Source organism: Mercenaria mercenaria, chromosome 12 (genome assembly GCF_021730395.1).
Source record: "Mercenaria mercenaria strain notata chromosome 12, MADL_Memer_1, whole genome shotgun sequence".
In the NCBI taxonomy this organism is placed as follows: domain Eukaryota; kingdom Metazoa; phylum Mollusca; class Bivalvia; order Venerida; family Veneridae; genus Mercenaria; species Mercenaria mercenaria.
Genome location: NC_069372.1, coordinates 39,271,919 through 39,298,812, shown reverse-complemented (window position 1 = coordinate 39,298,812; position 26,894 = coordinate 39,271,919). Strand labels below are relative to the sequence as shown.

General features: G+C 35.8%; 1 protein-coding gene across 1 annotated transcript; it reads right to left on the bottom strand.

Moving 5' to 3' along the window:
- Window positions 1-748: 748 nt before the first annotated feature.
- Window positions 749-26,103, bottom strand: LOC123533832 (2-methoxy-6-polyprenyl-1,4-benzoquinol methylase, mitochondrial-like). Its single transcript, XM_045315743.2, has 7 exons — window positions 25,905-26,103; window positions 21,053-21,202; window positions 18,887-19,150; window positions 15,328-15,434; window positions 12,809-12,897; window positions 11,004-11,115; window positions 749-1,796 (listed from the first exon to the last, which is right to left on the bottom strand). Exons 1-7 carry the CDS (start codon window positions 26,086-26,088, stop codon window positions 1,695-1,697), a joined length of 1,008 nt encoding a protein of 335 aa, XP_045171678.2. The 5' UTR covers window positions 26,089-26,103; the 3' UTR covers window positions 749-1,694.
- Between the last annotated feature and the right edge of the window lie 791 nt (window positions 26,104-26,894).

Below are 26,894 nucleotides of genomic sequence, written 5' to 3'. Positions count from 1 at the left end.
AGTAGGCGCCATAATGTGCAGATGTAACAATAACAAACTTTATGCATAAGGATTACTTTCTGTGATAACATTTGAAAGCAGCCATTCATTCAATTTCTGTCTTTACCAATCTTTTTAAGCCGTCGTTTTAAATACTTTGGTGTGGTGCCATGTGATCAATAGCGAAAGTTTCAACCCTCAGAAATGTCTACATATTGTACTTTCAAGGGCTTTTTGAATTGTTATTCAATGGCAGGGCCTTAATGGTTCTAAATATTCTGGCAGATTTCCAAGCAAATTTTCCAATTGAGCCACACCATGAGAAAACCAACATAGTGCATCTGCGACCAGCATGGATCCAGACCATCTGCGCAGCTGGTCAGTATCCATGCTGTTCGCTTTCAAAGCCTATTGCAATAAGATAAACCGTTAGCGAACAGCATGGATCCTGAACAGACTGCGCGGATGCGCAGCTGGTCTGGATCCATGCTGGTCGCAAATGCACTGTTGGTTTTCTCATGGTGCGGCTCGTTTTACTGACAACTAGGCGATATGAATTTATTCAGGGACATCAAACTTTGAACTGGTCGTTAACTCGGACTACAAATTGCCATATAGGCGTCTTTGTACAATGCCCTACACAGTTTACAAAATATGGGCGACTGTGAAGCAGGAATGTCAGACAAAGATCTATATTTTATTTATGATCTTGTGTAGTTCTGACATCACCGTAAAGTCATTATAATCAATAAATACAAAGAAACGAAGCAATGGTTACAATGTTAACTTTATTGCTCATGTGGTAGTCATAAAATACAGTTTAAATGAAAGCAGTAAACTTTGGTAGTCATAAAATACAGTTTAAATTAAAGTAGTAGAATTTAAGAAAAGTTTCCGTAGGACGATATATATGCGAACCTACCTACAATGTCCATGTGTTTAAACAATAAGGCCAAAATTGAAAAAAAGTTTATAATCTTTCAATGTTCTACTGACAGTACTGAAAACAGGATGAGCGCCATCTAACATACTATTTGAACTCCTCAGTGCCAAGTAAGAATCTATTTACAGTAAAAGCGTTTCTTTTCAATTTCTTCAAAATATTCGCTGTATCAACTATGGGAGCAAGTTAGAAGCACGACTATGACAAAAAAATGTAGTACATATTCTGTACAAGTACAAAAAGACGAAGACTTTAAAACTCTGACGCAGATCATCATAAAACTATGCATATAGCTCCTAAATGATTTGTTTGGTTTAACGTTGCACCGACACAATCCTGTCATATAGTGGCATACAGACCTTCCGTAAGCCAGCTGAATGGCTTCCTCACATGAAGAATTCAACACCCCAAGTGAGGCTCGAACCTATATCGCTTGTCATAACAGGTCCACTACGTTAACACTGGCTTTCCTGGATCAAATAAACAGCAGTCAGCAAATGCACAAAATAGTTGTATCTGCCTGCGTCCACTGTTTAAAAGAAATCCGAAGACATTTAAAATTTCTTTCAATGTATTATTTCAGTATGAAATGGTTTCTTTTTTATTCTAAAACTAGTTTTAACATCAATACTTGTGGCAGTTTTATCTAAAAGCTAAGAATAATTTCCAGTTAGATTTTTATCACACCTGAAACATACGCCAGTTAGTACTAATGTCACGCAACAATAAATAGTACATCACAAACACATGGTCATCACATTGGCATTTAATGCTATAACTTAAAACCAGAGTGTATTGCAACGACGCCGAATGTCAAGTTTTCGTAGGTTACCGCTTTGAAGCCACACGATTCTATCAGCGCTTTGAAGTCTTCCTGAAATGAAATAAAAAAAAATCATAAACAGATAATGAATTATTTAATAACTAAACTAAACAATCAATTTTACAAAAAGTAAACAAGTTTTCAGTTTCACTGTCTAAAGTGCAACAACAATTCAAAAATCCATGTCTATAGTCATACGTTTCTTAAGGATGAATTTGTATCTACTGGCAATTTCTCAAAAACTCACGCCAGCATGATGAATTGACCACTGTTTCATGTTGACAGGTCACGTATTTCCCAACAAAAAGAAAAACGCCCAAACTACATCAGTTATGATAAAAGTGCATCATTAAACATGCATTGAGTAAATTCTCCACTGATTGTTTTTACTTCCTACATGTATTTTACTTAATAATTTATTAAACTAAATTAAAGATATAAATAAATTAGTATGCAAGAAATTATAAACAATAATTTGGAATAGATATTTAAGTAGACATTAACAAGCCTGCTGAGATCTGGATAATAGTCTGAACATTATTTTACAGTAACAAAAAAAAAAAAACCTTCATGTATATATAGTAATTTTACCTGCAACAGCGGCCATATTTTCATTTATTTATTTGTGTTTTATTTAATATAGGTATACGCAACCGCTATGTCTCTAGAATAAAGGTTACGTGTCTCTGAAAACACATTATATGTTTTTGACAAAGTGCATCGTTAACATCAGGGTGTAACTCAATTATAAAATCAGACAGGTGTAATTTATAAACCGGTTCAAATCCCAACTGGCTACGGTCCAATACAAGGAAATATTTTATCAGATTTCACTAGATGTGAAAGCATCCACCGCAACAGCAAATATCTAAAGATAAAATCAGCAATATCTCTCTAAATATGATATCTTTTGATCACTTCACTTTTTACTGCGATTTACATGCGCTTTTCAGATTTATTCGTATGCACGCATTAGTATGAATCAAAACAAACATCCTAAAATGTTTTGATTGATACGTAAGTCGACGTTAAAAGATAAAGTACTGATACATAACTTATGCATGTACCGTTGGTGAGGAAAGGAAATTCACTGAGTTCACTGCTTTGGAAATTCTACAAGACCTGGATACTGATACCGTAGATCTTTTACAGTGAAAATCGCATACGTGGGGGAATAATGTAAACACTCGATTTTTTAACAGAGCTACACACTTCTACAATATAGGATGAGTCAATCAATGAAATATTATTTATATCGTGAATACTGAAATACGATATTATAACGAGAACATTTTACACACAATGCCAATATGATTCTCTTGTACTTTAGTGCCAGATGGCGTAACATTGGATTTATAAAGGGTTTCTTCAAGATTGAACATAATGATCTGGTTTCTGATCAAAGATGACCCGGTTTCCACCTCTGCTTCGTTTATATATAGAAAACAATTTGAGCAGAATTCATGTATATCTGGTAGAAAATATGGGCTCTTTAGCGTTTACACTGTAAACTGACTTGACACAGTGACCTAGTTCCTGACCCTAGATGACATAGTTTCAACCTTAATCTAGATTTTATAAAAACATTATTCTGACCAGGTTTTTTGTATATCTGGCAACTGGCCTCTGGAATGTTAACAAAGTTTTTCTATGATCTGACCTAGTGAGCTAGATTTTATTCAAATTATCAAGTTTCAAAAATGTAGATAGGTTATATAAAGACAAAGTTCTTAACAGGTTTCATGTAGATCAGGTAAATAATAAATGTGGCCCCTACATTGTAATGGAAAAGTATTTAACCCCAGATGACCTAGTTCTGAACTTGACCTAGATTTTATACAGGCTATCATTCTGACCTGGTTTCATGAAAATCAAGATGGAAATGTGACCTCTAGAGTGTTAACAATGCTTTTCTATGACTTGACCTAGTGGCCTTATTTTTGACACAAAATGACCCATTTCTAACATGACCTAGTGTATACAGACAAACATTCTAATAAGGTTTCATCAAGATGACATTGAAACTTTGGCCTCTAGATTGTTAACAAGGTGTTTCTATGATTTAATCTAGTGACCTAGTTTCAGACCCTAGATGACCAGGAATCAAATTCATATACTTAAACTATCTTCACGCCTGATTTGGAAACTGTGGTTTACTTTATACAAGGTATATAACTAGATTCATACCTAACTGGGAAACTGTTGTATATATTTCTACAAGGTATATAACTAGATTCATACCTAACTGGGAAACTGTGAGTAAACTTTCTACAAGGAATATAGATAGGTTAATATCTAACTTGGAAACTGTTGTATACTTTCTACAATGAATAAAGCTAGGTTCATACCTAACTCAGAAACTGTTGTATATATTTCTACAATGAACAAGAGCTCGTCGAACACGAAATGCCCCCCTTGATGCATTCAGTAATTGCACAAGGAACAGAAATTATATGCTCACTGTAAACAAAAGTTCTACCATTCTGGTTTAATCTGACCTTGACCTTTAACCTTGTAACCTAACAAGAGATTACAGAGTGATCCTGGCGCCATCCACTGAGCCATTTTTGAATGTTCCAAATTTCAAGACTAGCTCAAGGTCAAAATCAATGTCAAATTTCATTTCGGTACAAAACAATGTGTATGTGGTCCAAATTTGAAAGCTGTGGCTTGATAAATGTGAAAGCAGGTCACTAGATCAATTTCAAGGTCAAAGTTCATTTTGGTAGACAGAACTATGCATGTGCTTCAAATCTGAAGGCTGTAGCTTGAGAAATGTGAAAGTAGGTAATAGGTAAAAATCAATGTCAAATTTCAATTCAGAACACAAAAATATGCATGCAGTCCAAATTTGAAGCCTGTACCTTCAGAAATGTGAAAGTAGGTCACTAGGTCAATCTCAAGATCAAAGTTCATTTCAGTACCAGAGCTCCAGATAAGATGCGTATTTGCGTAAATACGTTTTGAAATTAACAAAAAACGCATTTAAAATCAAACCTACGCGTACTGATACGCATTGAAAAAACGGGATACGTATTTTACTCGATTTAAGTGCGTAATCCAATTTTATCGTAAATCAAGCACATCCTTTTTTGTAATCGAGTACAACAAACAAAATGGTGTCTCATAAAAAAGCAAACGCAAACGATATCGTAAAATAATGCCATTTTCTTCTTCAAGTATATTGGTGTGAGACAGGAGATGACTCGGACAATGCCTATCGCCAAGCATGTGATCTATGATATATAATGGGTAACTGTTGAAAAAGCCGAAGCACATACATGTTGGTGTTTCTGAAAAAAACATTGACAGTCAAAGTATTACTGGCTGTTGATATATCGCAGTGGTCAGTAACTGAAATTAAGATGTAATGTATGCAGTAAACTAAATGTTAAAACTATTTGAATGAAGGCTCAAAAATATTCAGGAAAACAGCATTGGTCAACAAAGGCACTTCAGCGGAGCACATGAATATCAGAAAATTATAAATACAAACAGTTATTATTATTACCCTTTTAAATGATTTCGAATTCTGAAAAACCATTTAGAATTCTAAAATACACTTTTGAAAAAACATCTAGGAGTAAAATACCATTTGAAAAAAAAACTAGGGGGTAAAATACCCTTTAACCTAAAATCTTATCTGGAGCTCTGAGTACACAAAACTGCTTGTGGTTCAAATTTGAAGGCTGTAGCTTGAGAAATGTGAAAGTAGGTCACTAGGTCAAAATCAAGGTCAAATTTTATTTTGGAACAAAAAACTATGCATGTGGTCCAAATTTGAAGCCTGTACGTTCAAAAATGTGAAAGTAGGTCACTAGGTCAATAACAAGGTCAAAGTTTTTTTCGGTACACAAACCTATGCATGTGGTCCAAATTTGAAGGCTGTAGCTACAGAAATGTGAAAGTAGGTCACTAGGTCAAGATCAAGGTCAACTCATGTCAAGGTTCATCTTGCCACTCAAAACTATACATGAGGTCCAAATTTGAATGATGTAATTTATGCACATGAAGGTTCTAAGTTTTTCCCTATATAAGTCTATATGGCCCATATGATCCCTGGGGTGGGGCCATATTTGACCCTAGAGGGATAATTTGAACAAACTTGGTAGAGAACCACTAAATGATGCTACATTACAAAATATCAAAGCCATAGTCTTTGTGGTTTGGACAAGAAGATTTTCAAAGTTTTTCCCTATATAAGTCTATGTAAACCATGTGACCACCAGGGCAGAGCCATATTTGACCCCAGGGGAATAATTTGAACAATCTTAGTAGAGGACCACTAGATGATGTTACATACAAAATATCAAAGCCCTAGGCCCTGTGGTTTTGGACAAGAGGTTTTTCAAATTTTTTTCCTATATAAGTCTATATAAACCATGTGACCCCCGGGGTGGGGCCATATTTGACCCCAGGGAAATAATCTGAACAATCTTGGTAGAGGACCACTAGATTTTGCTACATACCAAATATCAAAGCCCTAGGCCCTATGGTTTTGGACAAGATCAGAAACCGTTTTAACTGTTCCTGACCAATGTGACCTTGACCTCTGACCTCAAAATAGGGGTCATCTGCTGGTCATGGCCAACCTAACTATCAATTTTCCTGACACCAGACCCAAGTGTTCTACAGTTATTGCCTGGAAACCATTTTACACTTCCTGGTCACTGTGACCTTGACCTTTAGCATACTGATCTCAAAATCAATAGGGGTCATCTGCTGGTCATGATCAACCTCCCTATCAACTTTCGTGACCCTAGGCCAAAGCGTTCTTGAGTTATCATCCGGAAACCGTTTTACTGTTCAGGGTCACTGTGACCTTGACCTTTAACATACTGACCTCAAAATCAATAGGCGTCATCTGCTGGTCATGACTAACCTCCCTATCAACTTTCATGATCCTAGGCCCAAGTGTTCTTGAGTTATTACCTGGAAACCGTTTTACTATTCAGGGTCACTGTGACCTTGACCTATGACATACAGACCTCAAAATCAATAGGGGTCATCTGCTGGTGATGATCAACCTCCCTATCAACTTTTATGATCCTAGGCCCAAGCGTTCTTGAGTTATCATCCGGAAACGGACTGGTCTACATTCCGACCGACCATCAGACCGACCGACCAACATCTGCAAAACAATATACCCCTCCTTCTTTGAAGGAGGGCATAATAAAGCTAGGATCATACCTGACTGGGAAACGGTGGTAAACTTTTTGCAAGGTAGGTATATCCCTGATTGGGAAACTGTTGTATACTTTCTACAAGAAATATAGCTAGGTTCATACCTAACTGGGAAACTGTTGTATACTTTCTACAAGGTATATCCATGATTGGGAAACTGTTGTATATTTTCTACAAGAAATATAGCTAGGTTCATACCTAACTGGGAAACTGTTGTATACTTTCTACAAGGTATATCCATGATTGGGAAACTGTTGTATACTTTCTAAAAGGAATATAGCTAGGTTCATACCTAACTAGGAAACTGTTGTATACTTTCTACAAGGTACATACCTGGTTGTAATAACTATGGTTCACTTTCTACAAGGTATGTAAGTATGTTCTTACCTAATTGGGAAACTGTCATATACTTTCGACAAGGTATATAACCAGGTTCATACCTGAATGGGAAACTGTAGTATACTTTCTACAAGTGCACCGCAATGCGGAGCAATATGCGCCCAAAGGTATGACCTTTGACCCCTAAGTGTGACTGAAGGGTTATATCAGAGGATGGGAGCAAAATCTAAAGAACTTGACTGTTGAAGCTCAAAGGACAGGAACAACAAAGGGAAGAAACTAAAAAAAAATAATTGTAAGTCCACAGAAAAAAATAATCTAAGACCACAAAAAAATCCTTACCAGGTATAGATATGTTAAAATACACCTAAATATTGGAGGTACCATCCATGTTGTACCACAGAAAAGTGGTCTTGGTTTTTCCCTACAGCCAATAATAAAAAAGTTACCAAAAAAATCTATTTATAGTAACATAAAAGGGAAGTAATTCAAAAAAAATATTGTAAGTGAACAAAAAAGGGATCTGCCAAATACAAACAAGAGCATCGCAATGCAGAGCAGTATACACACGAAACAAAGTCATATGACCTTTGATCCCTAAGTGTGACCTTGACCTTGAACAAGCCATCGGAAACATGCACTCTGCACGTCGTCTTGATGTTTCTTTGAAATCTTTCGAGTGGTTCAAGAGTTACAGAGCGGACACAAACAAAGTCATATGACCTTTGACCCCTAAGTGTGACCTTGACCTTGAAGTCAGCCATCCAGAACATGTGCTCTGCACGTCTTCTCGATGTGGTGAACATTTGTGTCAAGTTTCTTTGAAATTCTTCAAGAGGTTCAAGAGTTACAGAGTGGACATGGAATTGCTAACGGACGGACAGATGGACGGACACCGGGGATATAACATAATACGTCCCTTCGGGTGTATAACAAGGTATATAACCACGTTCATACCTGATTGGATAACTGTCGTATACTTTCTACGAGGTATATAAGCAGGTTCATACCTGATTGGGAAACTGTCGTATACTTTCTACGAGGTATATAACTAGGTTCATACCTGACTGGGAAACTGTCGTATACTTTCTATGAGGTATATAACTAGGATCATACCTGACTGGGAAAGTGTCGTATACTGACTATGAGGTATATAACGAGGATCATACCTGACTGGGAAACTGTCGTATACTTTCTATGAGGTATATAACGAGGATCATACCTGACTGGGAAACTGTCGTATACTGACTACGAGGTATATAACTAGGGTCATACCTGACTGGGAAACTGTCGTATACTGACTACGAGGTATATAACGAGGATCATACCTGACTGGGAAACTGTCGTATACTGACTACGAGGTATATAACGAGGATCATACCTGACTGGGAAACTGTCGTATACTGACTACGAGGTATATAACGAGGATCATACCTGACTGGGAAACTGTCGTATACTGACTACGAGGTATATAACCAGGACCATACCTGACTGGGAAACTGTCGTATACTGACTACGAGGTAAATAACCAGGATCATACCTGACTGGGAAACTGTCGTATACTTTCTACGAGGTATATAACTAGGATCATACCTGACTGGGAAACTGTCGTATACTGACTACAAGGTATATAACCAGGGTCATACCTGACTGGGAAACTGTCGTATACTGACTACAAGGTATATAACCAGGGTCATACCTGACTGGGAAACTGTCATATACTGACTACAAGGTATATAACCAGACTACAAGGTATATAACCAGGGTCATACCTGACTGGGAAACTGTCATATACTGACTACAAGGTATATAACCAGGTGACTGTGACTCAATGCAGACTTTGAGCGCAGGTATAAATTACAGACTCTGGTATATACCGGATTAACTAAATTTGAACGAAAAATATCTTAAATGTATATATTTTGTAACCATGGTGATACTAACCCTAATCTTTAGTCAGTATATTATGCATATTATACACTAAATGCGTGCGGACATGCAAAAATATGCATATTTTTGCCGTCGCTACAATTGATAACCATTTTCGGGCATGCGCAGAAGACCGCTCCAATTCTGCGATGAGTTACATCGAAACCAGGTTCATACCTGACTGGGAAACTGTCATATACTGACTACAAGGTATATAACTAGGTTCATACCTGACTGGGAAACTGTCGTATACTTTCTACGAGGTATATAACCAGGTTCATACCTGACTGGGAAACTGTTGTATACTTTCTACGAGGTATATAACCAAGTTCATACCTGACTGGGAAACTGTCGTATACTGACTACAAGGTATATAACTAGGGTCATACCTGACTGGGAAACTGTCGTATACTTTCTACAAGGTATATAACCAGGCTCATACCTGACTGGGAAACTGTCGAATACTGACTACAAGTATATAACTTGGGTCATACCTGACTGGGAAACTTTAGTATACTTTCTACAAGGTATATAACTAGGTTCATACCTGACTGGGAAACTGTAGTATACTTTCTACGAGGTATATAACTAGAATCATACCTGACTGGGAAACTGTGGTATACTTTCTACAAGGTGTATAACTAGGATCATACCTGACTGGAAAACTGTGGTATACTTTCTACAAGGTATATAACTAGGTTCATACCTGACTGGGAAACTGTAGTATACTTTCTATGAGGTATATAACTAGAATCATACCTGACTGGGAAACTGTAGTATACTTTCTATGAGGTAAATAACTAGAATCATACCTGACTGAAAAACTGTAGTATACTTTCTATGAGGTATATAACTAGGATCATACCTGACTGGGAAACTGTCGTATACTTTCTACGAGGTATATAACTAGAATCATACCTGACTGGGAAACTGTGGTATACTTTCTACAAGGTGTATAACTAGGATCATACCTGACTGGAAAACTGTGGTATACTTTCTACAAGGTATATAACTAGGTTCATACCTGACTGGGAAACTGTCGTATACTTTCTATGAAGTATATTACTAGAATCATACCTGACTGGGAAACTGTAGTATACTTTCTATGAGGTATATAACTAGAATCATACCTGACTGAAAAACTGTAGTATACTTTCTATGAGGTATATAACTAGGATCATACCTGACTGGGAAACTGTAGTATACTTTCTATGAGGTATATAACTAGAATCATACCTGACTGAAAAAACTGTAGTATACTTTCTATGGTGTATAACTACTACTGACTGAAAACAGTATACTTTCGAAGGTGTATAACTAGAATCATACCTGACTGAAAAACTGTAGTATACTTTCTACAAGGTGTATAACTAGGATCATACCTGACTGGGAAACTGTCGTATACTTTCTATGAGGTATATAACTAGAATCATACCTGACTGAAAAACTGTAGTATACTTTCTATGAGGTATATAACTAGGATCATACCTGACTGGGAAACTGTAGTATACTTTCTATGAGGTATATAACTAGAATCATACCTGACTGAAAAACTGTAGTATACTTTCTATGAGGTGTATAACTAGAATCATACCTGACTGAAAAACTGTAGTATACTTTCTACAAGGTGTATAACTAGGATCATACCTGACTGGGAAACTGTCGTATACTTTCTATGAGGTATATAACTAGAATCATACCTGACTGAAAAACTGTAGTATACTTTCTATGAGGTATATAACTAGGATCATACCTGACTGGGAAACTGTAGTATACTTTCTATGAGGTATATAACTAGGATCATACCTGACTGGGAAACTGTCGTATACTTTCTACAAGGTATTGATAAGACTTCCAGTCCGCTGCTAGCAGCTGTCCCATTACAGGGATAACTTGAAATGAATACTCATCATACACACTGAAATATAAAAACAAAACTTCATAAAATCATTATATTTTTAATGGCTTATGTACGAAACAATGAAGAAATAAAACATATTATTTCAATATTTTTATCTTTATACTGAGCTATCTATTTTGTTTTATTTCATGTTTCCTAATTTCTAAAAAGTATTTCAAACTGACAATTTTGTTGATTTTTATCACCAGCACAAAAACAGCATTTATTTGTCTATCACAAGTGGATGATTCCAGGTATGAAAAAGATATTAAGGACAAATTTCTATTTCAGTTTGTTTGTTTGGGAAAAGTGCTGCTTTTCAAAAGCATTTTATTTATGCTATGGTGGGCAGTTAGCCTAACTAGTGTTCCAAGATTCTGTCCCAGTAATAGCATGTTCCCTGCAAGTAAAATGATTTTTTTCTAAAATGAAGTATATAATAATAGTATGTTTTCTTGATATAAGCTAATGCTATATTTATACCTTAAACAAAGTTTGGTATACACCCAAACAATGTTTGATATATCACTAAACACAGCTTGGTATATTTGGTATACCCACAAACAAAGCTTTGTATATCCACTGAACAAAGTGTGGTATACCCCCATATACATTTTGGTATATCCCTCAAACAAAGTTTGGTTTATCCCTTAAACAAAGTTAGCGGGGACATAGAAGTTAGAAGTTAAACAACGGCTTGACAGTCATGTTATACACCATCTACAAAGCAAACTGGTTATGCAGATAGACAAGTTCAACATGTTCTTCAACTATGTACTAGTCCAAAAATACCCTGTGTTGTACAAGACAATGCTACCTTATCCTTTTATTCTACACTTTTTTCTATAAACAGGAGACATGAGAACTCCCTGAAAACCAGGTTTTTTTTTTCAAGCTCAAACACATTCCAATGCTAGTTGTTCTTCATACAAACTTGCTATACACTAAGATTGGTACAGTACTAAAGATCAAAACCAGTAACCACATTTTTTTATGATCCCTGGCAGGACATTTTGTTTTCTATTTTCAATAAAAATGACAGTCATTGATCTTGACTCTATGGCATCATCTAAATGGATCTTTTTTACCAAAATTACAACAACAAGAAACTTATAGTCTGGATTAGATTAAGAACTACTAAATTTCCACTATCCTCCAAAATTTCTACATTCAACAAGAACTGTCTAATGACAACATCGTCCACTATTTGAAGCCCTTCAACCTACTTCCATACAAAACCCTAAGCAAAGATGGAAAAGGGGTATAATTTTGCCAAAATGCAAAGCCTTAGCAAAGCTGGAAATGGGGTATATTTTGCCAAAATGCAAACCAGAGTTATGAAACTTGCCCTGTAAAGTCATCCCAAAGATAAGAGTGGAGAATTTGAAACATCTGGTCAAGTAATTCTTAAGAAACGTATGATTACATGCAAAACCTTCACAAAGTTTCTATGTTCAAAAGGGGACTAACTTTGAGTTATGTAACTTGCCATGTGAGGTCATCTCATGATGTGGAAAACCTTTATAATGTTTGACAGCATCTTGCAGTTTTAGAGAAACCTGCTTACATGTAAAACCTTTGTGACACGGACGCTTACACAGACACCATCCTTATATTCTGCAGATCTTGTAACACAGAAAAACATGTATTAACCCTTCAAAATTAACAAGTAAATTTTAAACACTCATTACTAATGAATTTACATTTTTACCTTCTTATTACTGGGTTCGGAACCCTACTAAATTCCAGGCACATGAAACGTCCTCCTGGTTTCAACACTCTGTAAGCTTCTTCTACAACCTGGAATTAAACACTGCAGTTGCTATACCACATGTGATTTCATACATTACTATGTATAAATAATAACGAACTGTACAGAATTATGTAATTTTTTCTTTTTGTTGGGTTTAACATAATACAGACACAGTTATAGCTCATATTGTGACTTTTCAGAACCATGGCGGCCTTATTATTTGATGAAATGGAATAATTTGTATCATCTTCCTAAAGCGTCACGCAAGAAACACTTATGTAAAATATGTGTAAAACGATAACAAAATCAGTCCAGCAGTTTCTGACAAGGAGATTTTTAAAGTTTCAACAATATACATATTGGGAAAAGTGACCAGCAAATGGCCCGCCTGGAGGCAATGCTTTCTGACAATAAATAAATTGAACAATCTTCGTTAATGTTCACCAAAGGAACATTTGAGTAAAAGTGTTTGAAATCTTTTTAGTTTCCAATCTGAAAGTCTTAGAAGAGGGTCACAAAAGGACAAAGTGACCATTCTCCCTGGTGGTCATGTTTTTGACAAATCAGGACCATTTCAAATACCTTGGTAAAGAGTCACAGAAGGACTACTTGTGTGAAATTATTTCAGAATCAGACAAGAATCAGGTTTAGGACAAGGTGTCGCTTGTAGATTTTTCTGTTTTTAACTCTGACAGGCCATATATGCAACCAAGAAGAATCTTTTGAATAGTTATGAAAGTGGACCTCCCAGTGAACATCCAATGACAGTTTCATAAACTGTCAACACTGTTTTAGAGATGTCTTTTGGAAAAAGTGTGGATGGACAAATGGATTGACGACAGACCAACAGATGGACCGTAAGTAATCACAATAGCTCACCCAAAGAACTTTGTGTTCATGTTATCAAAAATTGTAAATCCCTACTGACAGTAGTACATACTTAGAATGTGTGTTATTAAGGTTATTCATTAAAGATTTTTGTGTGCATTTACACAGGTACAAACCACATTAGGATTTTTTTTACAAACCGTAAGTTGCACTTCAAAATTTCAAAAATATACTTAGAAAATTCAGCAAATACAAATGATAGGGTTGTGCTATACTGATTTGACAAACACATGCATACATTAGAGGATTCAAAAACAAGATGGTAAAATACCAAATGCTATCTGTAAATATACAACTTTCATAGACCTGTTTATGGTTAACAGTTGTATTATTTGGAAATATGTCATTAAAATAAGTACAAACAAGAGCACCGAAATGCGGAGCAATATACGCCCAAAGGTATGATCTTTGACCCCTAAGTGTGACCTTGACCTTGAAGCGAGCCATCCGAAACATGCGCTCTGCATGTCATCTCTATGTGGTGAACATTTGCGCAAAATTTCTTTAAAATCCTTCAAGCAGTTCAAGAGTTACAGAGCCGACACGAAACAAAGTCATATGACCTTTGACCCCTAAGTGTGACCTTGACCATGAAACGAGCCATCTGAAACATGCGTTCTACACATCGTCTCGATGTGGTGAACATGTGTGTCATGTTTCTTTGAAATCCTTCACTGGGTTCAGGAGTTACAGACTGGACAAGAAATTGCTGACGAACAGACAGACGGACAGAGGCGTCATAACATAATACATCCCTTTGGGCATATATAAAGATGAGAACCTTCCACTCCCTCCACTAACAAGAGCTGTCCGTAAGACAGCGCGCTCAACTTTTCTCAGTGCTTGACTCTGAATTAAAGCTTTGCCAGTAAAGAAAATTCCAAAGGGGACATAACTCTGTCAAAATTCAAATCAGAGTTATAGGAATTGCGTCTCCTGGTGCAGACTTTGACAGTAAATAACTATTTTGAGTTTCAAGTCAAAAGCTTTAATAGTAACAGAGATATTTGACTTTATCAAAAATTTTAACAAAAAATTCTAAGTTAAAAAGGGGCATAATTATGTAAAAATTCAAATCAGAGTTATGGGGATTGTTTCCCCTGGTGTAGACTTTGATGGTAAATAAGTATTTCAAGTTTCAAGTCAAAAGCTTTGATAGTAACAGAGATATTTGACTTTATCAAAAACTTGAACAAAAAATTCTAAGTTAAAAAGGGGCATAATTCTGTCAAAATTCAAACCAGAGTTATGGGGATTGTTTCTCCTGGTGTAGACTTTGATAGTAAATAACTGTTTTAAGTTTCAAGTCAATAGCTTTGATATCAACAGAGATATTTGACTTTATCAAACACTAACCAATGGCGACGCCGATGCCGAAGCAGACGCCGACATCGACACAGGGGCGACTATTTTTTAGCTCTATTTTTTTTTGAAAAGTTGAGCTAAAAATGTATCTGGCTCTTAAAAGTCAAAACTGTGAAAAGAAAAACTGAAATAAAAATTTTGCTTTCTCACTCCATCTTTTTATGAAAATTTTCGTAAGAATTTTTTACCAAATAGGTGTGGCCTAAAACCACATGTACACTTACTTTGTCTATATGTGTGCAATTTCTAATACCAAATGCTATTGTATAGGCATCATATGAGTTATCTTCTACTGGCAAACACTCTGCATTCCCTTGTAACCATGACATACCTGTAAACAAACAAATTCAAAACTTATTACAAGCTACAGTATTTTGAAATAAAGGTGTACATTAGGGAATTTGAAAACAGAATGATAGAATGAAAGATAAAATGTGTTCAGCCTGATAACATCAGTTAAAGTAAAAAAATCTTGTTTGTTTTGTTAAAGAGATGACTTGGACTTCCATTGTGACCTTGAACTTTGCATAACTGATCCTCTTAACATATGGAGTCATCTACAGATCACATGGAATCATCCAATGAAGCCTGAAGATTGTGTGCCAAAGCACGTTTTTATTCATTGTGCAGAAATGTTTTGTATGTAAGCTGGGAATGTGTTGAAACTTCACACACCCGTTCACTGTGATGAGCTGCCATGCATTGGACTGGTTCCATAACTCTGCTTTGCATTTTTACAAGATTGTAATCCCTTTTTGACTTTTATATTCATTCAATTGACAAGGCTGTTAAATAGTTGAGCGTTGCTGTCCTCCAACAGCTCTTGTTTACCTTGTTATGTGGACAGTTAGCATAATAATAATACCACTCCAGTAGCATATATGTTGCCGGGAATCTATTATATCCCATGTATAAAGTGTTAAACAGTCGGTGTTAATGTTTTTGTTAAGGTTAATTATGACAACACTTACGGCGCGACGTAAAATAATTATAATACTGTGAAATCATTTAATTTCGTCGGCACAAAAGTTCATGGTTTTGGCCAAAACGGCTGTTTCATGGGGATGTAATCCACGAAAATTAATCCCCCACGAATAATAATGATTTCACAGTAATACCATATTGGTTTCGAAGCAGTTTCCGTCATAAAATGAAGGTTTTTAAAATATCTTTTTTCTTGAACGTTTCAGTTCCGTAAAATGCTCCCAAAGAGAACACCTTAGCTCTTCTGCTTTACGAAAACATAAATATCAATAGTGTCTAGCGCACGTGATAACACACAGAGGGGCTCCAAAAGGGGTGAATAAATAGAGCTGAATGGGTTGACTACAGAAGCAGTTTCCGTCATCAATTATTGTTTTAATATTTATGTGCATTTTTACAGTGATTACGACTAGAAAAGCACCATCCGTGTTTTTTTAAATCTTTCTGGTGAAACTAATTAATACAATTTTAAGAAATTTGAAGGTTCAGGTGTTAAATTAGGCTTGTTGAAAATAGGAGGTAAAAAAAAAAGAAGCAAAACCTGAGACTCGAACTTGCAATCTCATGCTTGTGAAGCCGATGTTCTACCGATTGAGCTAATCAGCCAGTTGACATCACAGCGACAATTTACATTATCTTATATACACATCTACTACGTACGGGATACAACCGTCACTTTGTATAGCACATAGTATGTGACCAGTTATCCCCCTTGGATAAGAAAATCTGGCAGGAGTAACCTAATCATCTATATTTCATATTGGTTGAAAAAAAAAAATTATTGCCGATGCACAAAAATGACTCATTTTTATCTTTATTATGTATTTTTGGTAAATCATCTGGTTTCGACTGCCAAAAGGAGGAACTTTCAACTTAATTGGGGATTACGGAGTTATTCTTTGCGCATACACATTAGTTGCACGTGAAATCCCCCATGTGGGGAATGTAAACAAAACAATTATGGAATGAACAGTTCGAGTTTTCTTGGAAAGTTTTTACCCTTTGTTGCTGAAATTTCACAGAGCTCTGGAATGCAGGGTAGCGTTATGGAAACAATCTCGACTTCATTGTGAAGAACGTCATGAAACGTAAAATAACGCGTTGACGGATACTACTAGCCGACAGAAACTGTTTCAAAACCAGTAATATAAGCAGCAATGACAGAATACCAATTCTAATATGGCTAGAAATGCTTAAATCATCACAACAATATTAAGTTGATGTCACATCGATGTGATAGTTTAGCGCTATGGCCCATGAATACATTAAGAAATAATGCTTTCAAATTTGATAATGTATTTTACTTAAAAACATGTATAAAATGAAATGTCACATAGCACAACCGTCTTGATTAACTTACACACAAAATGAATTGGTTATTTGCTGTACAGAAAAATTCATCATTATTTGTTTTCTAATGGAGCTATTCCTCAAGACATATTACCATTTCTGGTCATGGCATGTATAAACAAAGGAGTGTGAGGATCAACCATTTGGCGCCATACATGCGTGAACAAACAGTCCTATCATATTTGATCATCTCTTACAATAAGAGACATATTAGAATCGAAATAATTTATAGCAAAACCATGTTTGAGCACCATTTATACACTTGGGTGGTTATACATCATACAAAATAATTTTGCTCGGGCTGCGCCCTCGTGAATTTATTACTCCCGACATATAACCGCCTATCGTTTATAGTGTTAAAACACAATTTTGCTATAAATTATTTCTTAATTGATATTTGCCGAATGTACAAAAAATAAGCACACCAACATAACCCTTTTATTTTGCAATATGATTAAAGTACAGTCAAACTTCGTTTGCTCGAACTTGTCGGGGCCTGCAAAATTTGTTCAAATTATATCTGTAGCCAACAAGGCTTTGGATCATTAATTTATTTTAGCACATGAATTTTAAGAAATCGACATAACGAAATATTTTACATTATTTTACTCAGACTGACCTGTACATCTAAACATATTATTGCTCAGCCACTCTTTAAAAAGTCAGGCAATGGTGCATGTGTTTCATGTATAAATTTTATCATACAATTATTTCATCACGGGCGGACACCTGGTTAGAACCACCGATCTTCCGTAAGCCAGCTGGATGGCTTCCTCACATGAAAAATTCATCTTAAAGAAAAGCTAAAATTAGCCAGGAAATAGTTCACCAAAAACATCAGAAACAACTTGAGGCTAATACAAATCATGCGGCTGTGACACATTCTTGAATGTACTTATCAATTTGTAATACTTAAAGTGTTTTATATTCCTTCAATCATTATCAAGTACTTTTTAACCTTTACTATGCTAAATTTCTATAATGAACTTGTCCATCTTCCAGTTTGAACAGTACCATTAACTGTTAAAAGGGGTGCTGACCAAAAAGATACTGATTGAATAGCGAACAGTGCAGATCTTGATCAGACTGCACAGATGTGCAGGCTAATCATGATCGACACTGGTCTCAAAGGTAGAATCAATTGTGTCTAGCATGATATTAAATGAGCCGTGCCATGGGAAAACCAACATAGTGGGTTTGCGACCAGCATGGATCCAGACCAGCCTGCGCATCCGCGCAGTCTGGTCAGGATCCATGCTGTTCGCTTTTAAAGCCTACTGCAATTAGAGAAACCGTTAGCAAAAGCATGGATCCTGACCAGACTGCGCGGATGCGCAGGCTGGTCCGGATCCATGCTGGTCGCATACCCACTATGTTGGTTTTCCCATGGCACGGCTCAAATGGTAAACCTACTATTTGCCTACAGAAAAAAAAAAATCAGACTTATACCAGAATATATCCCAGCATCCAGAGCTCTGGCCATGCCCACATCCAGCATTGATTGGTTAATATCACATACAGTCACATGACTGGCAGGTACTCTGTTGCCTAGCAACTCAGAATCATCAGATGTATCAGAGTTGGATGATGTATCCTCAGCAGGGTCCATATAAACATTAGCTGTAACATTTCTAGGTATGGACACATCAAAGTCTGCCCCTCCACTCTCACTTAGTGAATTTGCATATTTCAGGAATCTAAAGGCAATATCTCCTGAAATAAAATAGACATAGATGTGTTTATTATTTTTTTTAATAAATCATGTTATGCATTGAAAATTTACTTATTTACATGTAAAAACTTGAAGCTGAATATAACTTTTAAATAAATTATCTTCAAGCTTTGCTTGACTTATTGATACAAAAACTTGGAGCCTGACTTTTAAATAATGTACAAAAACTTGGAGCTTGACTTTTAAATAATGTAAAAAAACTTGAAACTTGACTTTTTAATACATGTACATAAACTTTGAGCTTGACTTCTTAATACATGTACAAAAACTTGAAGCTTGACTTTTTAATACATGTACAAAAACTTAGAGCTTGACTTTTTAATACATGTACATATGACATAAACTTGGAGCTTGACTTCTTAATACATGTACATAAACTTGGAGCTTGACTACTTAATACATGTACATAAACTTGGAGCTTGACTACTTAATACATGTACATAAACTTGAAGCTTGACTTCTTGATACATGCACAAAAACTTGGAGCTTGACTACTTAATACACGTACATAAACTTGGAGCTTGACTACTTGATACATGTACATAAACTTGGAGCTCGACTACTTGATACATGTACATAAACTTGCAGCTTGACTACTCAATACATGTACATAAACTTGTAGCTTGACTTTTTAATACATGTACGTAAACTTTGAGCTTGACTTCTTAATACATGTACAAAAACTTGAAGCTTGACTTTTTAATACATGTACAAAAACTTGGAGCTTGACTTTTTAATACATGTACATATGACATAAACTTGGAGCTTGACTTCTTAATCCATGTACATAAACTTGGAGCTTGACTTCTTAATACATGTACATAAACTTGGAGCTTGACTACTTAATACATGTACATAAACTTGAAGCTTGACTTCTTGATACATGCACAAAAACTTGGAGCTTGACTACTTGATACATGTACATAAACTTGGAGCTTGACTACTTGATGCATGTACATAAACTTGCAGCTTGACTACTTAATACATGTACATAAACTTGGAGCTTGACTTCTTAATACATGTACATAAACTTGGAGCTTGACTTCTTAATACATGTACATAAATTTGAAGCTTGACTTTTTAATACATGTACATAAACTTGAAGCTTGACTTTTTGATACATGTAGATAAACTTGGAGCTTGACTTCTTAATACATGTACATAAACTTGAAGCTTGACTTCTTAATACATGTACATAAACATGAAGCTTGACTTCTTAATACATGTACATAAACTCGAAGCTTGGCTTTTTAATACATGTACATAAACTTGGAGCTTGACTTCTTAATACATGTACATAAACTTTGAGCTTAACTTCTTAATACATGTACATAAACTTGAAGCTTGACTTTTTAATACATGTACATAAACTTGCAGCTTGATTTGAATTCTTAATGCATAAACATTGACCTATAACATGTACCGGTATAAATAAATACTAGTATACTTGATACAACTGTAGCTGTCCCAGCACAAATATTTAACAAACGTTTGGCTGTTTCCATCACACCAACTGACATACAATGAATATATTTCACAAAGTCACATAGGCAGGCAAAATGGTTCAGTAGTAATACTGTATGACTACAAAACCTGACATGGTGGGTTCAATGCCTGTTCTCACACTTAAATATAACTAACATTTGGATAAGAGTCCTATGTATTGTTTCTTTACACCTGTGAAGCTTCTGAAACTGGACTATTTTCTGTACTGTGATTTATAATTACTAACAGCCTTCAGGTGGAGTCTCTCATAATTATATCTGAGCTGCTGGTGGAGACTATAAGAAAGCTTACATATACACACACACACACACACACAAAATTGTACTATGGAAAATGTCCAAGTGATGCCTAGTATGATAAAGTAAGTACATAATTACCAGTTCCACCAGCTACATCAAGGAGTTTTGTTCCTGGTCTTGGTGCCAACCTTCGTATAAACGCGTCTTTCCAAAGTCTGTGCACTCCTACACTCATTGCATCATTCATCAGATCATACTTATCGGCTACATTCTTAAACACAGAGTACACTGAAATACGAGAAGAACAAGACCTATTACTAATGGTGCTGAATACCCTCAGACAGCAGCTTATTGTCAGAGGAACAGGGGTATTGAAAATATGATACAGATTACAGTTGAACCTGTCTGAGTGGTCACCTCTATTAAGCAGCCACTTGCCTTCAGCAGTCAGTCAGCTTACTTCCAAAATTGAGTTTCTATTCTAATTTCAACCTCTCTTAAGCAGCCACGTGCCTTAAGCAGCCAGATTATGTAGCTCCCTTGGCTGGCTGCTTAAAACAGGTTTGACTGTATGTCAAAGTAAAACCTACATCATTGGATTTGAGAATATTTTCTTCTAAAGCACGGTTTTGTTGTTGTTTCAGTTTTGTTGTAACTGTTGGTGACATCACTGCACCAACCAGGGCTCCAGATAATTTTTTTGGTCTATGAGTATTTACTCATCATATTTTTTGTGAATGGTAAAATCTGAAATTGACTAGGAGTAATTTTACTCCTGAAAATTTGTAAATGTGAAAAAAGAACAGAAATCAGTTTTATAATATATTTATTTGGTGTAACACCCATGAACTTGTTTGCAGTTCAGTTTCAATTCAACATTCAAGTGTTTGCTTCTTTTCTCTCCCTTGGCTTGCTTTGGCTTCACACTCGCTACCGAATCCAATAGAATATTCAATATACCTTTAGCTAACTTTTGGGGATCATTTTTGTTTGTTTAAAGAATGTTTAGAGTGTTTGTTCACTTTTACATTCTTAGAAAGAGACATTTTTGTTGTTTACTCCGCACCGAAGTTGATACTTTAAATCGACACCGCTTTAAAATACGCTACCGTACCATCAATATTAATTCCCAACTATTTGATTTATGCACGCATTGAGTGTATAATATAGTTTAACCTAGGTAGGTTTATAGAGTACCATTCAATGCGTGTGCACGTTCAATGTGGGAGAATAAATGCCGACTGTGCTCTGTTACATAAAGCATCCAGACGATTCAGATTTTGTTTATGCTAGTAAAAATTCATTGCGTGCGTTTCTGTAATTTCATATACGTTTTCAACACTTAAAAATTATCAGACATGCGTATAATTATGCATTATTTCAAAGCTTAATTTACGCTAATACGCATCTTATCTGGAGCCCTGAGTCCAACACTGCTTTGCAGTGAAAGGCAGGCATCACCTGATTGAATATTTATCCCTTATGCCTGCTAAATTTCTGAAATGGACTTGTCCATCATTCAATTTGGGCAGTACCACTTATTATTCAAAGGGGTTTTCACTAAAAATTAACTGACTGAATAGCGAACAATGCAGACCATGATCAGCCTGCACATCTGTGCAGGCTGATCATGGTCAGCACTGGTCGCTAAGGCAGAATCACTTGCTGCCAGCAGGCTAAAGGTTATATTTATCAGCCAAAAATCATAAGAGACTGACTTCCATTTAATTGACAGATTGATAAAAGTAGTTTACAGATACATTTTTGAAAGGAAATGGAACAAAACTGCCTTTATGATTTATTCCAAGATGTCATTATGTTATGTATGATGTTATGCAGTTATAACAATTGTAAATCATGTAGATGAAATCTATTTTTAACTTCGAACACAAGAGTTTACAGTTTGCAATATTGTCTGGTGCTACAATCTAAATGTAACTGAAAGTATAATTGAAAATGTAACTGATCATAAACCAAGTTTAAAGTCTGTAATTGATTACATTACGATTACAAGTACTCAAAAATGGCTTTGATTATTGATTACTGTCAATTACTTAGCCAAATGTATTTGATTCAATCAATTATGATTACTGATTTCAATTACACCATTCCTGGATCTAGGGCCCACGCTACTGTTCGCCACTTGAGCCAACTGGCAGTTTTGCAATCAAACTGGCGAATAAAAATTGTGAGTGGAGAAAAAGGAAAATTCTACATATTTCTTTGTTCTATATTGTAGCCTCTGGAATTCTGAATGCTTCCAAAAATTTTGCTTACGATCTGGATGGTAAAACATCACTATACTGATAATGCAGTCTGTGTTTAAGCAGTGAGTGAAGTAGTGCATTATAAATATGGAAGTGTCTAGGGGTACGGATCCATAGCTCTAGAATCTGATTGTACCGTACGGATCCGTACCTCTAGACAAGCCTGTTAGGGTTTTCAAGGGGTACGGACCTCCTTTTTCTAGAGATTTAGGGTTATTTATATCTCAAATTTTGTTGAAAATGAAATAACAAATAAAACTTAACCAGTGTTCACTTGAAACTTGGATCTAAATGGTTTACAGATACCAGCATTCACTTGATTGTTTACCTTATCTTTCAAGACCTAAATAACAGAGGAACTCCAAATGAATACACTGTTCTGTGCCGATAAGTTTGTTGTAAAATAAACTGTTGATAACAGATTAATGAGTGAATCTAACCCATAAATGAATTCTATTTGAAATTCGGCAAAAAAAATTAAATTAGGCATAATAATATGCACCTATTTATTTTATTATTTAACAAAATATAATGATAATTGGCATTTAAAAAATAAAAGAAACTGTTTGTAAAAACGTCGTAACGGCTACCAATGTGTGGAAAACATAAATACACTAAGGGTTAATTATCATTAAAAACAGTTTTTTCCCCAACATATTTAACATTATTTTGTTTAATCTTTATATCTTTTTTCTGCCAGTTCGAATCCTCATGATTTATTTGGTGTTCCTCGGTTATTTACGTTCCAAAAGAAAATGTAACAAATCGGATGAACGTTGTTATCTGCAATTAAACCATTTAGATCAAATTTTAAGGTTAATTCTGATAAAGTCTTATTTGTTATTTCATTTTCAACAAAATTTGGAATGTAAATGACCCTTAATCTCTACAAAAACAGAGGTCCGTACCCCTAGAAAACCTCTAACAGGCTTGTCTAGAGGTACGGATCCATACCTCTAGAATCAGATTCTAGAGGTACGGATCCATACCCCTAGACACTTCCTATAAATATTTTGACATGTGGCTTGCAATTTGCAGACAATTAGCTGATAATTTATCTGCAAGCAGCTATTGTTTTTGTTGTAATTACACCTGATAAAATGATTTTATTAATTCCTTTCATTATTTTTGACTGTTCAAAAAGAAGCTTACCTCAAATAATTTCATAAAATTCACATATTTGTTTATACCAGTGAGAATTCTGAGAATTCCCACCCCTGGGAAATTTATACCAGCAAACCTTGGTCTTGCGGTCCGGTTACCAGCGCAATATATCATGTGATTCGTGAAAGAGTATAGGATAGTATTCACAATACATTCAAACTTGTGCTAGCAACCAGCCGTGAATAGCGACCACCTGTCGACAATGACCGGTCTCTGGTCCCCCCGTAGAAAAATGCTCATTAAAAGGCCTTGAATAGCGACCACCTGGCGACTGGCGCCTAATTCATTCCCAAGGATCATACTTGCCCCCCCAATAACGACCAAGCTGGACCGTTCCGGTATGAAAATATTTGAAAACCGCCGAATTTTCACGAGTTTCGCATTATAGCAAATATGATTATTACTGCTTGATTGAAAATTTGCAAGTTTGCACTGGCCGAATTAATACATAGAACATAAAGAAAGCAAGAAGCTGTAAAAATCTACATCTATCTACATCTACATCTTTCACCCAACCGTCGATTTCCGACTATCACTGGGCGGCGCTGTCAGAGAAACAGTTGTTAAAGAACTGATATGTTACAATGTTAAAAGAATAAAAGCTAAAAAAGACAGTATGCTACAGTTAAAATGGGACAGAGGCAACAGAATTACATACTGACCACCGCCAGCCTGTCTCTAAAGATACTGAGACTGGGGCTAGATTTAACATGAGTTGGTAGGGAGTTCCAGAGTCGGATGGTCCTAGGGAAGTAGGAGTTAGAAAAGTACTGAGTGTGAGACATGGGGATTAAGTAATTTAGGTTTCTAGTTGGAATAAGATGAGATTGGTCGACTGCAACTGTCTGGGTCCTTATTTTATAAAACATTACTAATGAATTGTGTAACCTTCTATATTGGAGTGTATTCCATTCTAAGGTTTTCAGCATTTGTGTAACACTACTGGTGTAACTGTAGTCATACATGACGTACCTAGCAGCTGACCTTTGGACATTTTCGACTTTGCTAGTGAGGGTTTTTTGCCAAGGATGCCAGACGCTTGAACAGTACTCAAGTTGAGGGCGGACATAGGTGTTATAGGCAGCAATTTTGACCTTTTTATTATCAGTTTTGACATTTCGTTGTATGAAGCGAAGAGTGGAAGTTGCTTTGGAAGTGATACTGTCAATGTGTTTGGACCAGTTTAGATCTTTGGAAATGGTTATGCCTAAGTATTTAGCTGCCTCACAAGTTTTTAACTCTATGTTGTGAAGTTTGTAGGGGTAGACTACAGGATTTTTCTTTCTAAAAATTCTAAGGACTTCACACTTGTCCGGGTTGAACTCCATGGACCATGTCTTCTCCCAGGTTTAAAATACTTTTTATCAGAATGATAATGGCTAACTGAGAAGTGACCCTTCCCCCACCCCCCCGAATAAAAGTCACCTGTGAACGAAGACCACTTTTGCTTGTTCCAAAGAGTGGTCTTTGTTCACAGGTTTGACTGTATATAAAACGGAAAAATCGCTACCGAAAACGTTTAACAAATGACTGTCCGAAAACCGGTCTGTTTCGAGTACCTTTCTCTTCCTTTTCCGCCTCTGTTACCGTCTCAAAGCCGAAGTGTGTTTTTCTCTGTGTGGAATCATTAGCAGCAGAATCATTCCCGCTGCTTTTTGTTGATGACAAAAGTCTCAATAGTTGTCTGTCACACAATCTTTTCGCTAAGATACGAAGTTTGCATCTCGTCATGGAGGCTGCCATCTTTGTTGTTGTTGTTCTCCATTACGCAAGGCAGTGGCTACGATTACGGTACCGTAATCCTAGCCTCCGGCCGATTCTAGGATTACGGAAGTTCCGTATTCCTAGACAACCTTGTGAGGATAAGCCAAGATTTTCCGCGAAGAAACAGACGAAATCAACACCCGTATACATAAGTTTTCCTTTCCAAAACCATATTAAATATCTAAATATAAAACGAAAAACGTATACGGGTGTTGATTTCGCCAGATTCTACTGTATACGCAGAAATTTTAAATGACAGGCAAAATCAAGATATAAAATTTAAAGTGATAATTTTTTAAAGAATCATTTTAAGCTTTTATTCACGAAAAACGTTTGAGGGTGTTGTTTTGGACAGAATTTATATGCAAAGAAATCTCAAGTAAAAGGCAAAATCAAGACATAAAATCTAAAGTGTTGAATACTTTTTAAAATCCTTTTAAGCTTTTATTAAGTATATATTTCTACGTGTGCATGCCAATTTTCGAGAAAAAATATACTTATACTAAGTATTAATTAGAAACGAAAAGTATATACGGGTGTTGATTTTGCCAGATGGTCATCGACATGCAAAATAAAGTCATAAAGTCATAAAGATTACAGGGAGCACTTTGGTAAAAATTATTATCATTTCATTTCAAACCACAGTTTGTGGTTCCCATATCTTGCCATCCAAATTAATTGCCTTATTTTTTCAGTTCACTTAGAGATAATCGTCTTTCAGATATGTAAGTCAAGTGTTATTTTACATTGTTTTAAAGAAAAGGAAGTAATATTCAAATCACTGA

Coding starts and splice junctions, on each gene's coding strand:
- LOC123533832 (XM_045315743.2), bottom strand. CDS start 26,088: ATGGCAGCCTCCATGACGAGATGCAAACTTCGTATCTTAGCGAAAAGA. Junction 12,898..15,327: donor ATTGCACACATATAGACAAA/GTAAGTGTACAT, acceptor GTTTAATTCCAG/GTTGTAGAAGAAGCTTACAG. Junction 1,797..11,003: donor TACGACAGTTTCCCAGTCAG/GTATGATCCTAG, acceptor ATTTCATTTCAG/GAAGACTTCAAAGCGCTGAT.